This window comes from Mastigoproctus giganteus, chromosome 8 (assembly GCF_048544385.1).
Source record: "Mastigoproctus giganteus isolate SK-2022 chromosome 8, ASM4854438v1, whole genome shotgun sequence".
Classification (NCBI taxonomy): domain Eukaryota; kingdom Metazoa; phylum Arthropoda; class Arachnida; order Uropygi; family Thelyphonidae; genus Mastigoproctus; species Mastigoproctus giganteus.
Window position 1 is genome coordinate 105,096,480 of NC_143582.1, and position 18,470 is coordinate 105,114,949.

General features: G+C 35.9%; 1 protein-coding gene across 3 annotated transcripts in view; it reads right to left on the reverse strand.

Moving 5' to 3' along the window:
- Positions 1-18,470, reverse strand: part of mRpL1 (mitochondrial ribosomal protein L1) — a 468,615-nt gene that overhangs the window by 298,813 nt on the left and 151,332 nt on the right. For all 3 annotated transcript variants that reach the window (XM_090379616.1, XM_090379615.1, XM_090379614.1), the window contains one exon: positions 311-400. In XM_090379616.1, the coding sequence (XP_090235742.1) occupies positions 311-400 (90 nt within the window). The remainder of the gene's footprint in view (positions 1-310; positions 401-18,470) is intronic.

An 18,470-nucleotide genomic window follows, 5' to 3' on the forward strand; every position in this document is an offset into this window, starting at 1 on the left:
TTTAGGAGCATTAGCAACTAAGGCCATACTGCTCCCAGGATATGCGGCGGCCATTCCCTGACCTTTCCACATCCTCCGTATTTGGTGGTCACGGGCTTGAACCCCCGTCTAATCAAGAAGTGTGTGTGCTATGCACTGCTGCTCCTGCCCACCTGGCTACGGAGGCACCTCCATTCTAGGCTTGGTCACTTTGGTAATTCAAGTTTATTTAATTTTAATATTCATTTTATAGAATTTATGATTTAAATTAAATAATGTTAAAATTCTTCAAACAACTAGTTTAACACCAGTTGTCTGAAGAAATACTTACCTTGGATAAAACTACCACTCTCCTTTCTTTCACTGCATCAAAATCATATGGAAATTTTACCAATCCTCTGAAGCCATTAAGATAGCGATTCTAAATTGGGGGGGAGATGGAAGCAAGCTTATACATCAATCAAAAAATAAATAAATACATAAAATAAATAAATACATAAAATAAAGTAAAGAGAAAAATAAAGCTAAAAAATATATATTAAAAAAACCTCATTTGTACATACCCTCTAACAGATTCTCGAATTGTATTCTAAATTTATCCAAACTACACAACTTCCAAAACACCAAATGGAAGTTTGTTAAAACAATCATTCATTTATTCGGTCACTCTGTCCGAGAAAGAGTAGTAACATCATCAGCATTTTAGTTATTTCAATTCATTTAAAAAGAGCCTTAAACACTTCAATCAGCAAGTATCATTTGCTTAGTTTTGGATACTACAATTTACAAAACTGAAGTCTTTCTTGATAAAACTATTTTTTTTTTTTTTTTTGGTTCCACACTAATCTTGTTACGCATCTGTGAACCTCTTCCTACAGATCCATATCCTTCCTAAAACGGGACTTCCGAACTAAAAGGGGGCCTCCCTGTTTGTGTGTGTGTATGTGTGTGTGCGCGCGCGTGCGCGCACACACACACACACACACACACATGCAGTACTCCAGATGTGGCCTAACTATTACTTGTCTTAAACTAATCACTTACTTCTCCCCTCCTAGCAAAAATTCCTGTTTAAAAAATTCTGTCCCAGCATGTCTGTATTGCTCACAGAATGTAATGTTTGTAATTAATTTTTTTTTTTTTTTTTTTTTTTTTTTATGAAAAGCCCGAAGAAGTATTAAAATCCACCAGGTTTTAGGATTGAAATCTACTAAGTTGTCTTTGCCCCACTGGAGAATTACCTGAAGATCGGCATTTAAGGAATTGGTAGCAGATTTTCAAGAAGTTGAAGCTTAACTGGATAACCAATTACAAAAAAGCATGCTGATGGGATTCTTCCTCTAGCTCAGAAAAATCACCTGAGAGGGCATAAATTCAAATTGAGGAAAGACAGATGTAGGATAGACGTGCGGAAATTTGCCTTTAGCCAGCGGATGGTTGGTTGGTGGAACAGACTCCCATCCCTTGTGGTGGAGGTTGATAGCCTAAATAAGTTTAAGGCTCAGCTGGACAGGTATTTTGAACAAACAGAGGGGTGAAGTGGAAGCGGGTTTTTTTTTTTTTTTTTGGCTGATGCTGCATAAGCTTGCTTTCTTGCATCAAATGCCTCTACTAATGCTAATGCTAAAAACAGTTGGCAAACCATAAGATGGAAGCTTGTTTAGAAGACCTTTATGCCAAACATGATCGAAAGCCTTTGAGCTGTCAAGAACAACTGCTTATGTCTCATCAAACATTTCAATGGAATTTGTCCATAAATGGGTAACATAAGCCAGAATATCACTAGTGGATCGACAATGACGGAATTCATACTGGCAATCACTGATCAGACAGAAGGTTTCTAGGAACTTTAAGAGTTGGCAGTTAATTAATTTCTCCATTACTTTAGAAAGAGTAGAAGTAATTGCATTGGGATGATAATTGGATGGGAAGGATTTGTCACTCCTTTTAGAAACTGGCTGGATATGAGCAAATTTCCAAGCAGAATGAAAAACACCTTTGGAATAACAAAGTGAAAAAAGGCGGCAAAGAAAAGGAATAAGTTCAGGAGCACAGGTTTTGAGAACAAGTGGAGAAATACCATTAGGAACTTGAGCTTTCTTAGCATCAAGATTCATCAAAATCCTTGACATCCTTTTGACAGAAGACCACAGGAATGGAGTGTGTTGAGAATGTTGGGAAGTGTTTTACCAAGACCATTAATACATGAGTTGGAAGAAAAATGGGATGCTAGCAGGTCAGCTTTATCCTTGGCTGAAGTGACAATATAATCATCTGGTTTTGACAGAGGTGGGAGCAGAGATTGGCAAAAGTTGTGGCCAATAGCTTTGGCAAGAGAGCAGAATGCTCGGCTACCATTAGGGCAAGAAGCAAGTTTTCTACTCTTAGCCTGTTAAAAATCTAGTTTGGACTAATTAATAACTGCTTTACAATTGTTGTGAGCTTTGGTGTAAGCAGAAAATGAAACTAAAGAATTGGAAGCAAGCCAATTACGATAAGCAACATTCTTCTCTTGAACAGCCTTAGCACATTTATTGGAAAACCAAGGTTTTCCAATAAATAAAGGACGAGATTTTAAAGTGGAGTATCGGATAAAGGATTCCATTCCTGCAAGAATAATTTCACTGACACGATCTGAGAAAATGTTGACACCTGAAGTTTTGAAACAATAATCCGATCAAGGGAAAGAAGAAAAGAAATTTCGCAGGTCATCCCATTTTGCATTCTTGTAATGCCAAACAAGAGGTTGGGAATTGCCATGAGATAAAGGCTCCATTGGAGAAGAGACAATCACAAAGTTGGATCGGTCCACTTACTTCAACCGAGTACAGTCAGCCCTCGTATAACACGTGTTTACAATACACGAATTCGATCATACACGATTTATAAATAGGGAAACGATATCGTATACAACACGAACAGAATTCGCTTATGCACGATTTGCCTTTGTGTTTACAAGAAATGGCAGTCGAAACGCAGAATCACCCCAAATGAATGCAACACAATAGCAATGAAGAGAAGATTCTGAAAATGTATTTATGGTTTTTATATCAGTTAAGGGGAAACACCTTCACTGATATAAAATAATATATCAGTAATATTTTATTAACGTAAAAACCCACACAATTTCAGCTATCGGTATTATCGCAAATGCAATTAGATCGAGTTTACTACCAGTTTATAACAAATTCCACTAGCAGGATCGCAACTGGAAATTGTTTTTATTGTTTTACGTTAGTAACCCCCAGAAATGTGCTTTAGTAAGATGTGAGCTAGTGAGGTGTTCATAGTGTGTGTCTGCCTTTACGGTGTTGTTTAATCAATTGCTACACGCACGCAGCTTTGTTTATGTGTATCAAGCGTGCTTCCTCATTTTGTAATTGTGCTTTATTCTAAAAGTGAGTAAAATACTTAAAAGGTGTGAAAAGGAAGCGTCCTGGTGAAGACACTACAGATTCAGAGATAAAAAGAAAAGCAATATCGGTAAACAGAGGCGGACTGGATCAAAAAATTCTTTCCGGGAAAATATTTGTAGCCGCCTCATACAAGCGTTTATGGCCAAAATGGCCATAAATGCTAGTATAAGGTCAGATAGTATAAAAGCACACTGGCCTCTGGCCCACCAGGGTTTCCCCAGTAAGGCTTATGGCCAGTCTGTCAATAGAGAAAAAATATGAAATTGTGAAACCCTTTGACCGAAATGAAAGACCATGTGATATTGCACGTGCTACAGGCCTAAATGAGGCAACGCCGAAAATTACAAAGAATGCAGAGAAAATAAAAACAACTCTCATAGCATGAACAGCTCAAAGTGTAATTAAAAACCATTAGATTAAGACACAAAGAACTGTAAGAGATGGAACGGCTGTCATCTGTTTGGATACATAATCAAACAAAAAACAAGTTTGCTTACGATAGAAGCAAAAGCATTAGCAATATTTTATTATGTAATAGTCTTAATAAAATACTTACATATTTTATTACGATAATTTATTGTGTTTGGTAATGTTTTGGTTACAATGTGTGTGTTCAATCTTGGGTGGTCGGCACCTAACCCTATTTTTCCCATAGGGCCTATTGTTTATATTGCACAAGGGTTTCTAGGAACACAACTATCATGCTATACGAGGACTGACTGTACTTAGAAGGGTTGTTTTTGAGAAAAAGGTCAAGCATATGGTTAGGATTGTCCGGTATTCTAGCTGGTAAACGAACAATCTATGTGAGATCATTAGTAGTTGCAAAAGCCTGCATCTCCACCAGCTTGGTCTGTGTGACTAGAAAACGGAAGCCAGCTGGAGTTGTGAACATTAAAATCACAAAGGAAAATTACCTCACTATTAGGAAAGTTGAACTGGAGAAAGTAAAGTTGCAAAGAGAGGAAGTCAAGGAGTTCCAAGAGATTAGTGGAGTTGGGAGAACGGTAGAGACAACAGATGAATTTGATAGAATGAGGTTTAGAGATTTTAAGCCAGGGAAGATTGAAAAGAGGAAATTCCAAATTACCAAGTCTCTGACAGGGAATATCAGAACGGACATATGCACAAGCACCACCTTTGAGGCGAAAGGAATCATACAGCGAATAATTTGGGCATCTGAGATGAGCAGTAGTTGAATCAACCAATAACTGAGATTCTGTCAGAAAAAGTACATGGGGTTTGGCAGACTGCAAGTGGAAATGGACATCGTTGAGATTAGAATTGAGACCATGTATATTTGTGAAATGAATTAGGAAGTGCTTGGGAGGTTTAGATCTTTTCGCACATAAGCTTGCTCTATTAGTTTGACAATTCATGGTGTATTCAATAGTAAGAAAAAGTGGGTGGGACATGCTGTATGAAGTAATGAAATTTTTGGATATGGCTTACACATAAGAATATACCCAGATCCTTGACGTAACATGGCCTTGACAATGCCCCTGCATACACACTACTCGGACTCCCTCCAGTCACTATATGGCAGAGTAGAGGTAGCAAGATTATACACTAGCTGATCTGGAAATCTCATAGAGAATTACCAATAGGTTCTATCCGGTGTACTAACTAGTAGGCGGCTTGAGAACACCATTTTAGAGCTATATCCTCGAAATGTAAGGAAGTTTGGATCACACCTCAAAAGAGATCAACCATACTGCATTGATGGAAGAGATTGGGAAGGGCTGATCGGAACTTAGCGATGGAGACTAAACATGGGTTCCACTACTTCAAGCTTCCAATAAGCAAAGTGGTGGTATTGCACCTGTTTATGAGAGTCATCCACCACCTAGTATTGCCTGGTAACACAGAGAGGCAGCATTCCTCCTCAGTGTGTGGGCACCACACCTCGACCTCTGCTTACATTGGTTCACACCTGTGCTTGAGCATGGGGGTTATACCCAGGATTACTAACAATCCCACCATCGTGAAGGTGGAAGCAGAGGATTTGGCTGTCAGAGACCAACAGGACTTTGCCGAAATTGGTTCCATTTGACTTGAGTATCACCCGAATATCAGTTCCATCAGCATTTTAGACTCACAGGTAGCAAGCACAGCCTCTCTGGCACATCTGAGAGAATGTCTGCAACAGCCTCAAGGACCAAAATTGCAAAATAACTTCTCAAAACAAGCTTTAAGTTAAAGGCTTTCTTCTTAAAGGTGGAAAACTTCACTGTTCAGCATCAAAAGTATACAACTAAAGCTGGCTTTACCTGTTGTTGTTGTTTGTTTGTTATTTGGTTTTTAGTAGCATTAGTAACTAAGGCCATATTGCTCCGGGGATATGCAATGGTCATTTCCTGACCTTTCTTCATCCTCCGTATTTGGTGGCCATGGGCTCTAACCCCGGTCTAATCAAGAAGTGTGCGCTACACACTGCTGCTGCTCCTGCCCACCTGGCTACGGAGGCACCCTGGCTTGCCTGGGCCACAGTTCTGTCATCATACTATTATGTGTTTCGGATGTGTGTGTGTGTGTGTGCATTGAGCTTTATTGAATAACTGGCATAACCAAGTGATCAGGAGTTAGATTGGAGAAGCACATGCTCTTTGAGTAGACCATGGTTCAAGACAGTGGCCACTAAATACAATTTACAATAGTGTTTGTAATTTACTATTCATAACTGACTCAACAGCATTACCTGACAGTCTGTCTAATGGGTGTATTCAATCTCCAAGTGAACCCCACCCTTCCCCATCCTGTCTCTCCTAGTACATGTAGAGATACGAATGACTGTCTTAATGTAATTTTGTAATCTTGATGAGTAATTAAATAAATTGACGAAGTACTTCATGAAAACTGGATAATATGAAAAAGAAGTCAAGGCATATTAACAATTTGATTAAGATTCATTCAATAAATACAAAGTTTAACCGTTTGCTTTTTTTTTCTTTTTACATTGTGGCTCCATATACCACCTCTGCTGCACTAAAGCAATTGTGTTAACTCTAATAAATACTTTGTTCAGATGACAGATGAAAAACATCTAGACAGAGTCCTAAATAACTTCTGCAAATTTTATTTAAACTGAGCCACAGTTATGAGAAACAGGTCATGTGATGTATAGCTATGCAAGCGTTCAGCCTAATAAACTATATATTATTTTATTTCACGGGGTATAAGAATGGTATCATTTAATTAATTATAATCTATTGGGAACACCAAGTAATGTCCTTCGTAACTACATTGGATCTAGTTACGGACCAACAACAGTCCACCTCACTCATGAACATACAATTCAAATAGAAGGATTGTAACCAAGGAATACAAAATAGACAAGATATAACCACCTCCACCTCGTTATAGGAGAAAAAGGCCACCCCAGGCTTCCAGAACTTGGCACCAGCAGTACAGTCTCATGACAGGCATCGGCAAGGTCCTGATGAAGCCCGCACTCCAACTGGATGTCCAGATTATGGTAGCACAAGTCGTCTCACTCTACTACTCAAGAAGCATCCTGCGCAACAACCATGAAGGCCAGAGTACAGGAGCAAATGATCACCCCGGGCTTCCAGAACTTGGCACCTGCAGCAAGGTCTGATTATAGGAATCGGCAAGATCATGAAGCAGCCTCCAACCCTGATGTCTGGAGTATGCAAGCTTAGGTCATCCCTTGTTCCTACTTCACTAGATCCCATTCCAGCCTGCACAACAACCCAGAGATAGGAGCAAAGGTCAACCTTTGGCACCAACAGCATAATCTGATGATAGGTATCAGTAATGAGCCTGAACCAGCCTGCACACTGATGTCCAGGATACGAGAGCAAAGGTCAGCCCAAGTTTCTACTACATAAGAACCCCGATACCAGGATAAATTAGTTGGCTTTACCCATTTGCTACTTGTGTTACTCCTTCTATAAATTGACTGCTGAGAGCTTCCCTCTCACCTAATACACTTCAGGTCTGGGAGAATCTTCAAGAGGAAGCTGTCAGCAGGTAAGAATTTGTAATTTGTTATTAACTTAACTTAAAATTCTATAGTAATATTGTAAAAATAGAAATTAAAACTTAAATAACTTGATACTTTAGAATTGAAATTTTAATCATAAATTAATTGGTAATATTCAAACCTGTAACCATTTATTCTTTGTTTTCTTCCCTAACAGCCTTGTCTGGTGATGGGTGTCGGTAATGTATAGCTATGTAGGCGTTCAGCCTAATAAACTATATATTATTTTATTTCACTAGATATAAGAGCGGTATCATTTAATTAATTACAACCTATTGGAAACACCACATAACATCCTTCATAACTACATTGAGTGTATGTGTTATGGAGGTTTAATGGCGCATAACCTTCTGGGGCTATAGTGCGCCTATTCATAGGGAACTGCTAAAAACAAAATTCAGTTGTAATGACTTGATTTTTCTTACGGTAATCTTTCAGAATTTATGATAAAGTCCCAATTTTTTTCAGAAAAGATAAAAATACATTGATATTTGCTTTCTCGCCAATAATATGCTTTAATGTCATCGGTTCTCGCAGATTTGTCAGAGAAGACAGGACAGATGTTCTTTCTGGTTGATACTGTGGGTAGTCAATTAGGATATGTTTCACTGATAAATGTGCTGAACAGTGTGGATGCTGAAGAGGATCCTCTCCTGTGAGCAGATGGAGGTGAGTGATATACATATGTCCTATTCGTGCAAGTACCATTTCTTCTCTTCGCACTGTTTTGGTGCTAGAGTGCCAAAGCTTTGGGTGCTGTTTCAACTGATAGAGTTTATTATTGGTTTGAGTGTGCCATAGATCTTTCCGCTGTGCAAGCCATGTTGTTTGTATGATATGATTATAGTCATAGATTGGAATAGGAGCAAGGGTTAAATCATAAGTTGATGTATTTTTGGCAATTTCGTCGGCGAGTTCATTCCCTTTTATCCCCAAATCGGCTGGGATCCAGCAAAAGGTCACTGATTGATGACATTCCTCAATTTTTAATAATAGGCTTCTGATTTGGTTTAACATAGGATGAACCTTGTAAGAAAAGTTTTGTATTGCTGTAATTGAGCTTAGAGAGTTAGTGTATACAATATATTTTAGAGATGGGTAGAGATTCAGGTTTTCTAAAGCTAACTTTATAGCATGTAGTTCTGCAGAGAAGCTGCCATACTCAGGTGGAAGGGAAGCAGAAATGATTGTAGAGGGGAAGTGCTGCTGCTCCAACGGCTGAATGTAATTTGGAGCCATCAGTATATATTGGCAATAAACTAGCATATTTCTGAATATGGCTTGCATGGAGTTGTTTCATGTTGAGTGACGGTAGGTGATTCTTTCCCCATTTTTGAAGATAAGTATCACAAGTTAATTGAGGAGGAGGTGTCCAAGGTGGATGAGTGCATTTCACTACTTCTAGCCTGTTGACATTAGGAATATTCCAACTCTGTGTTATTTCAATTAGGCGTAAGCCTGCCGGTCTTATTTTACTGGGTTTATTGCTATAGAGGTTTTGAAGTGGTGGATTAAAGAGGTATGGCTCAATAGGATGCTGACAGCAACTTTTTATTCGGACTGCATACTTAAGAATTAGTGTTTTCCTGCGGAGACAAAGAGGGGGCTCATGTGCTTCAATATGTAAACTACGAGTAGGAGATTCCTGAATTCTCCAAGGGCAATCAGCAATGCACTATTCTGTATAGGGTCCAACCAGCATAGTGTACTCTGTCGAGCAGAATCGTAGATTGGAGCACCATAATCCAAACGGGATCTGATCAATGCTCTGTATAAGAGAAGCAAAGATGGACGGTCTGCTCCTCAAGATAGGGCAGATAAAGCTCTGAGTATGTTCAGTTTTTTGAGACAAGAAGTATGCACCAATTTAATGTGCTCAAAAAAAAAAATTTAATTTTCTGTCAAGGATTAATCCTAAGAATCTGATACTGCTGGTCATTGGAATGGTAAAATTTGACATCTGAAGTTCAGGATCTGTATGCATTTTTCGTTGATTACAAAAGTGGATTGCAACAGTGTTCTGCTGAGATAGACGATAGCTATTGAGTCCTGCCCACCTTTGGACCTCATTCAAGGATATCTGCAATTGACGTTCAATGGACCTCATATTCTGAGAGTGGCAAGAAATGGAGAGATCTGCATAGATAGGCCTCAACTGTATTTGGAAGTTTTTTGTGATAGAATCAATTTTAAGAGCAAAGAGGGTTGCACTCAATACAGAACCTTGTGGCACTCCTTCTTCGTGTAAAAATGTCATAGAAATCGAGTTGTGGTATCGAACTTAGAACGAACGATTCTGGAGAAAGTTCCTAATGAATATAGGAAGGTTGCCTCGTAGACCAAGGGCATGGAGGTCGCTGAGAATGCCATGGTGCCAGGTAGCATCAAATGTCTTCTCTATGTCTATGGAAACCAAAACAAGATGTTCATTTAGACAAAGGCATTGCGAATTGCAGACTCTACCTTGATCATGAGATCTAAGGAGGACCTGGTCTTAAGAAAGCCATGCTGATTATTACTCATTAGGTATTGTGTTTCAATAATCCAAACAAGTCGATTATGAATAATTTTTTCTAGTATTTTACCGAGGCAACTGGAGAGGGAAATTGGTTGGTAATTGTATGGCCTGGTAGGGTCTTTTCCAGGTTTCAAAAATGCAAGAACTGTGGCATGATGCCAAGAGATGGGATAAATGGTTTCCATAAATATTCGATTATAGTAGACTAGCAGTATTTGTAAAATTTTGTCACCAAGGTTTTGTAACATAATGTAAGATATTCCGTCTGGCCCAGTGGCACCATTGCGTGTTGTTTTAATGGCATGTAGAAGTTCATGATATTGAAGAGGCTGGTTATACGGAAGGAAAATGGAGGTTCGAAAGTTAATGACTCGTTGTTCAGTCATGGTCTTTATTTTCTGAAAATCCGCAGAATACGCTGAGGCTGCTGAAACTTCAGCAAAGGTTTTGCCCACGGCATTTGCTATGTCCTTAGGGGCAGAGAGTTCCTGCCCATTCCATGAAAGAATTGGTGATGGGGTGGTTGGAAATCTGCCTGATTTTCTTCCATATTAACCTGGAGTTAAGTGTTTCTGTTTATGATAGATGCAAACCTAATCCAAGAATTTTGCTTGGCTTCTCTTTGAATGCAACATGCTTTCGCTCTCCCTCTTAGCTTCTTGTAATTGATAAGATTAGCCGTGGTTGGTGATCTACGAAATAAATTCCATGCTTTATTTTTTAACTTCTTTGCTTTTGTGCAGTCTTTGTTACACCAATAGTTAAGGTGCCATTGGGACTGGGGATTCGACAATGGAATTGAACATTTAGCTGCAGATAGTAGGTGTGAAGTGATGTAATCTGTGGCTTCATCTATCGACTGTTTGTATATACTGCTCATCCAGGGTGACAAAAGATTGATATTTGACCCAGTTGGCTTGAGGAACTTCCATTACCTGCAGGGAAATGGAATGGAATAACTAACTTCACCATTACATACACACACCTGATAAAACAGTCTTCTCTTACCACCAAGATACAACACTCTCATCACTACTTTAACACTTGAAACCCTTCATACCCCATGCTATTATCAGTAAGTAGTAAAGGTAAATAAAGGTGATAATAAGTATTAAACATTATTCAAGCTAATGCAAAATAATCAGAATCCTCATTAAATTTCAAACTGCTATAACTCCTTACCAAATTATCTGATTTTAATGACACTTTCAATAAATAACATGTCAGAATAAAGACTTTCTTTAAAGCTATTTTCTATAATCAAAATCATGTTCGGTATTATTTTATAACCCACAGTAAATTAATTTTAAATCATCAATATCAGATAAGATTTGACTAAACTTTTCTGACATATAAATTTGAAATATACTTCTTTCCTCATCATAAACTTCTGCCATAAGATGAATGCCGGTCTTTAATAGTTTTGAATTTATTTATATTGTATTCAAAGTCTATTTTTAAAATCAGTTATTTTTTTTTAGTAGGAATGATTTTTAGTTTGTATTAAGAATATCTGCCATTTAATTATCATCATTTTTTTCAATCCATTTTATTTCATACATAATTTTGCTAGCATATATAAAACTAACCTTACAATTTTTGTTTATGAACTCAATGCTTAATCAACAACTTAAAACAAAACCACACCAGTTTATTTTCATTTTATGTGTATTAATAAATCTTAAAAAACTTATGGATAATAAATAGTCTTGAAGATTGGCATTTAGCTAACTGTTTCCAGTCTAATTTGCCTAACATTTGCTCAATGAAGTTTTCATAACTGCTGATATTTAGTTATAATTTGTATATCTAGTTTATCAGCGAATTCAAGAATAAAAGTACTACTAAGTATGTAGAAACTGAGTTACTTTTTTCGTGTTTAATTTCTCTTTAAATTCCTCAGATAATCTTTGAAACAAATACCCATTTAGCTTATCTGCATCTTCTTTAATAAACTTTTCAGAGCTAGTGTAATGTTTGGATATCAGATTCCGGTCAATCTTTTCATGAAATTCTTCTATAAATTTTTCTGAGAGTTTTTGTTCTTTAGAAATAATATTCTAATTGAAATAATCCTTAAATTGTCTAGCTAACTGCTCAGAGAGAGAGAGAGAGAGAGAGAGAGAGAGAGAGAGAGAGAGAGAGAGAGAGAGAGAGAGAGAGAGAGAAGGATCTCTAGACACTTAATCCCATTTTACAGTATTAGGTTTAAAGGGATAGTGTTCAGGAATTTTCATTTAATCATCAACTATTTTTCAATTAAATCACGACTGTCTTTTTATCCAATAATTGTAACTTTTCTTTCCTTTTGAGATAAAATTAAACAGTATATTCAATAATTTTCACTGTTTTTTAATTTCCACTGAAATAAAACTTCTATACATTTGATGTTGACATAATCAGAATGCTTGCTAACATCAAAATGTATTAGCGGATATGTTTTTGAACCGAAAATAATCAACAATTACACACACATATCTTTCATTTCTGCAGTTAAAAAACTTGTATATAATCATAATTTATTCTAAATTCTTCACATAGATATCTTTTAACTGACACCTCACCTCACCTCACCTCACACACACACACACACACACACACACACACACACACACACACACACACACACACACACACACACACACTTCTAAATTCAAATGATTGAAAATCATATTTTGTTTTTGATTTTCACAGCTGACTGATTTTTGAAACATTATGAAAATATGAGAAGGCGATTTCTCTGTATTAGAAACTAACCAAGTACCCCCATTATTATTCATTACATTGGATAAATATACATTACCAAATTCCCATAAGTTAACAATTTCTCCTGATATTTGTTATTTGGTTTTTAGGAGCATTAGCAACTAAGGCCATATTGCTCGGGGATATGCGGTGGTCATTCCCTGACCTTTCCGCATCCTCCGTATTTGGTGGTGACGGGCTCGAACCCCGGTCTAATCAAGAAGCGTGTGCTACGCACTGCTGCTCCTTCCTACCTGGCTACGGAGGCGCCTCTCTCTCTCCTGATATAATATTTTGTAAAACTGTATTTTCTGTGGTAATGATGGTTTAACTTGTGGAAGCCATAAAGATAGCTTTTCTAACTGAAATTTATATTTCATATCGTTTTGTGTAGTAATTAATATATTTTCATCTGTATTTCTATCTAATTCAAACCCAATTTCAACTCCTGTGAAAACTCATAACATCTCAGCAAAACCCAAAAACTATTGCGTGGTAAACGAAAAACAAACAAGCTTGCTTTTTTTGTTAATTCTAGTTGTTTACAGAATCCGACATTGAAGTTTTCATTATTTTTTCTATTTTTGAGGCTATTTGTACAACTGTTAAGTCTTTGTATGAATTTGTAGTTCCATTAAATCTATTCAAATCTAAAGTATTTTAGGTATCAGGATACCAGAACATGTCAGTAGCACTAAATTTGGAATAATCATTTGAGAAATTCAAAAAACGTTCAACTAATGTGTTTATACCAACATATGAGATATCAGGTATAGTTTCATTTTTCTTCTCTGCCATGAGTCTCATTAGTTCTTCTGACATCCATTTAGGCCTAAACCTTGAACAACATTTCTTAGTTTGTATGAAAAGCCTAGTAGCTTCCAAGATTAATTCTTTGAATGCTTCCAATTTAGAATTTCTGTTGGTAACATCATCAGCTGGTCCCATTGTATAGAATTTAAAAACGGTCTCAGACCACCATAGTCACCTTTACAAAAGCAAAAACCCGTTTCCGTTTACCCCTGATGGTAGTTACATCTTTTAGTAAATCCCACACTAAAAGTGAGCACTGCCACCTAGTGGTTCCTTTATCTGCAGATTATACACAAGGCTTAGATTTTCACAATATTTAGGTTTCATGACATCATAACAAAAAGTACACATTAATGGCTTAGATATATCTACAATACACATTCCAACGTAAATAGGTTATTATTATAATTTTTTGTATGAACTAAATTAATTTTTTAGCATCATTTTTCATCAAATATATCTTGTTTCTTAAAATTAGGTTTAAGTTTTCTTAAAGTTGGGTTAACATTTTTAACTTTATTTCCATCAAAACAATCTAACAAACTTATTTTCTTACATTCTCCGTAGTCTTTCTATAAACAGGATTATTCATTAACTTGTAGAAATCTTTCTCAAATGCATTGTTATTCACAATTTAATTTCCAAAATGATTCTCAAATGCATTGTTATTCACAACGATTTCCAAAATGATTTACCTTTCGGTAAATCATTATGGAAATCGTGTAATTTTTTAGGATTTTGCAAATCTAACTCTAACATTATCCAATTTCATAATTATTCAGTATTTCAGTTACATCTATATCTGTATCTACCCATTTAAATCCTCCAAAAGGTAAATTTCTCCTCATCGTCCGTCCATCCATATATGTTATTTGCATCTAAGTACATTAAGAATGTTGATAAATCGTTTTTATTAAAATCTTTTTTTTTTTTTTTTTTAGGTATTTATTATTTACTTTTGCATATCTAGCACAACATTAGTTCCAAATTTAATATCTTTTTCGGTCATTAAGTACATATTGATATGAGTAATTCAATATTTGTCATTTTAAACATATCGAATAGATTCACATGCTTACCTAATTTATTTTCCATTATCAGTAAAGGGCAAACTGTACTTTTTTTTAAGTAATGATAAACATTAATAGAAATATTGTTTTGCTAGTGAAACAGGAAATGGAATCTTTTTAAAATTTAATGCATTTTCTTTTTTTTTTAAATATTATGAAATTCTTTCAGGATGAGTAACTTGCAGCAAAGCAGTTAATACTCCATTTGAAACACCAATTATCTTGATTTTTCACATTAACAATAGGTTTTTTTACTTCCGGTTATTTGGGCCACCGGTTAATCGGGGCAGCCGTTTATTTGGGGTTAAATCTTAAAAAAACAGAACCCAACTGAGAAAATAGCCAGTGTTTACTTACTTGGGACAACATGCAGTTTAATCGGAGCAGGAGACTGCAGCACTACGATTGTCTCCAACCGTATCACGTAGTTCAGTCGGATTTCTGGAGGTCACAACCATAAAACAATTAGCAGTCACCTGTTTATTGGACTTTTCTGTTAGTTGTTTTGTTTAGTTTTTAGGAGCATTAGCAGCTAAGGCCATATTGCGCCAGGGATATGCGGTGGTCATTCCCTGACCTTTCCGCATCCTCCGTATTTGGTGATCATGAGCTCGAACCCTGGTCTAATCAAGAAGTGTGTGCTACACACTTCCGCTCCTACCCACCTGGCTACGGAGGCGCCTTTTTCTGTTAGTGCAATCTATCATAAACAGATAGTAAGCTCAATCTTATTGAATTTGCGATAATACCAACAGCTGGAATTCTGTGGGTTATTATGGTGAAACGTGTTTACACTTCCACGGAATCTTCAATCATATAAAAAAATTAATTTTCAGAATCTGCTCTTCATTCCTATTTTTAAAGCTTTGTAACTTGTTACTCCGTTCTCACTTGAACGTATCGTGTTACTTGCAATTTGTGTGTGCCGTGTTCTTTGTCATTGATTGCTTATCTTTTTACTGTTTTAAATTTTAACCCCCACCCACAAATGTCAGTGAACAGGAACGTCAACTAGTTAGTATGTACATATTACAGTACAGTCGGTCCTCTTATAACACGTGTTTACACTACACGAATTCGATCATACACGATTTATAAATAGGGGAACGATATCTTATATAACACTAACCGAATTCGCTTATGCACGATTCGCCTTTGTGTTTACAAGAAATGGCAGTCGAACGCAGAATCACCCCAACCAAACACAACACGATAGGAATGAAGAGAAGATTTTGAAAATGTATTTGTTTTTTATATCAGTGAAGGGGAAACACATTTCACCATAATAACGTAAAAACCAACAATTCCAGCAATCAGTATAATCGTAAATGCAATTAGATCGAGTTTACTACCAGTTTATAACAGATTCCACTAGCAGGAACGCCTAGTGAAATCTGTTATAAACCCTAGAAATGTGCTTTAGTAAAATGTGAGGTGTTAATAGTGTATCTCTGCCTTTACGGGTGTTGTTTATTCAGTTGCTACACGCGTGCAGCTTTGTGTATCAAGCGTGCCTCCTCGTTTTGTAATTGTGCTTTATTCCCTAAAAGTGAGTAAAATACTTAAAAGGTTTCACGTGAATAGGAAGCATCCTGGTGAAGACACTACAGATTCAGAGAGAAAAAGAAAAGCAATATCGATAAACAGAGGTGGACTGGGTCAAAAATTCTTACCTGGGAAAATTTATAGTGGCCTCGTACTATGGTTTATGGCCAAAATCACACCGGCCTCCGGCCCACCGGGGTTTCCCCGGTAAGGCTTATGGCCAGTTCACCTCCGTCGATAGAGAAAAAATATGAAATTGTGAAACGCTTTGAGCGAAATGAAAGACCATGTGATACTGCACATGCTACAGACCTAAATGAGGTAACCCCGAGAATTACAAAGAATGCAGAGAAAATAAAAACAACTTTCATAGCAGGAACAACTCAAAGTGTAATTAAAATCCATTAGATTAAGACACACAGAATTGGAAGAGATGGAACGGCTGTCATCTGTTTGGAGAGAAAACCAAACAATAAACAAGTCTGCTTACGATAGAAGCAAAAGCATTAGCAATATTTTATTACGTAATAGTCGTAATAAAATACGTATTTTGTTACGATTATTTATTGTGTTTGGTAATGTTTTGGCTACAAATGTGTGTTCAATCTTGGGTGGTCAGCACCTAACCCTATTTTTCCCATAGGGCCTGCTGTTTGTATTGCACGAGGGTTTCTAGGAACACAACTATTGTGCTATACGAGGACTGACTGTACTTATTAATTATCACGTATATTCTTCTGATTTTCACGTATCATTTAATTTTTTAATTGGTAAGGTAATAAAAGGTAAATTTGTGCTTAATATATCTTTACTTTTATAGCCTGTGGATAATATTCCTCCTATTTTCGCTAATTAAAATTAAATTCACAAACGTGATCACAATGACCAGCGCTTACTACACGCCGTATAGTGAACGGTGCTTTACTATGGTGAGTCCATCGTAACGTGATTTGATTGTAGAGTGAACCAATTGTAAAGTGGGGGGTCCGTTTTATTTTTAACTATTTAAGTGAAACTTTGGATAACTGGGACAGCTGCTTAATCGGGCCAACTGCACTAGTCCTAATGTGTCCTAAATAACCAGAATCAATAGTGTATATATATATATTAAGATATGAATATTCAACACTTCAAATAACCCAACTAGAATCACTTAAATGTTACTTGCCTCATTTTCTTTTACTTTTATTCAAAAGTAAATTGTAATAGTCATATCAGTTAGTTCCTGGTAGATCTGTATGCTTTTTACTTTGAAATGAATATACATCCCATTCATCTTGTTTACAAATTTCAACTGTTAAGTTTATATTAACTTTAAACTTAATTTTCTGCGAAACTGCTTTTATTTCTTTAAGAATAATATCATTTTTGTTTTTTAAGAATATCATAGGATCTAATTCAACTTTCGAATTTCTAATAAGATAAGTTTTTAATCTACCCTCATAAGCTGATTCTATTTCTTGAATTTCATTAAAATTATTAACTGCAGCTTTATGAGTAAAACTTTTATTGTGTTTATCACATTTATCGAGGTTATAATAAGTTTCACATTTTACGAATCATGTAAAACTTCTTATTTTTTCTTTTAGGGAATAATTCATTAGCAGCAAATACACCAAATGTTCTAGCAAATATTTGTCTTTCTCTCTTATCACTTATTTCTCTTTTGAGTTTTTCAATTTCATTCATTATAAATTCAATTAAAGTGTCTCTATTTCATATTCTTGTTAAACTATGAAATAAATTTTTCATACAATAATGTTCCCGGTCACTAATACTTTTATATTCAGGAATACACTGAACTGAATTTTTTTCTATTTAAATTTGTATATCCTATAAATTTGTAGTATTTACAAATGTCCTTTTAAGTTTCTAACAGTCATCTGACTTAATACAGAGTACATTTTCTCACTCATTTATTAGAAATAAAAATTTTTAAATAAAATTCACTTAAATTACTTCCTTGATTTTAACTTTTTTATGGATAAAACAAGTAAAAACAATTCAGCGATTTTCTGATTTTTAAAATTAATCCATTTTTTTTTTCCCTAGAAGATTCATTCTATATTGTTCCGATTTTCTAAGATTATATATACGTAACTTACAAACTTTCATTCCGCATTCACAATCTATGGCATAATTATACTTTTGAATGAGATAATTTTTTGCATATTCTTTACATACTGTTCGATAAATATCATACCTTGGATACTTTGAAAATTCTAAAATAAGCTTTTCGTTTTCATTTTTTGCATATATTTTTTTTTCCTTTAAGTTCCATAAGACTTCTTATCTGAAAATCAATGATGTTTGCAGAGCAATCGAGTACGGGACATGATACTCCCAAGGGGGATGTCTTTGTGTGTGCGCGATGCAAG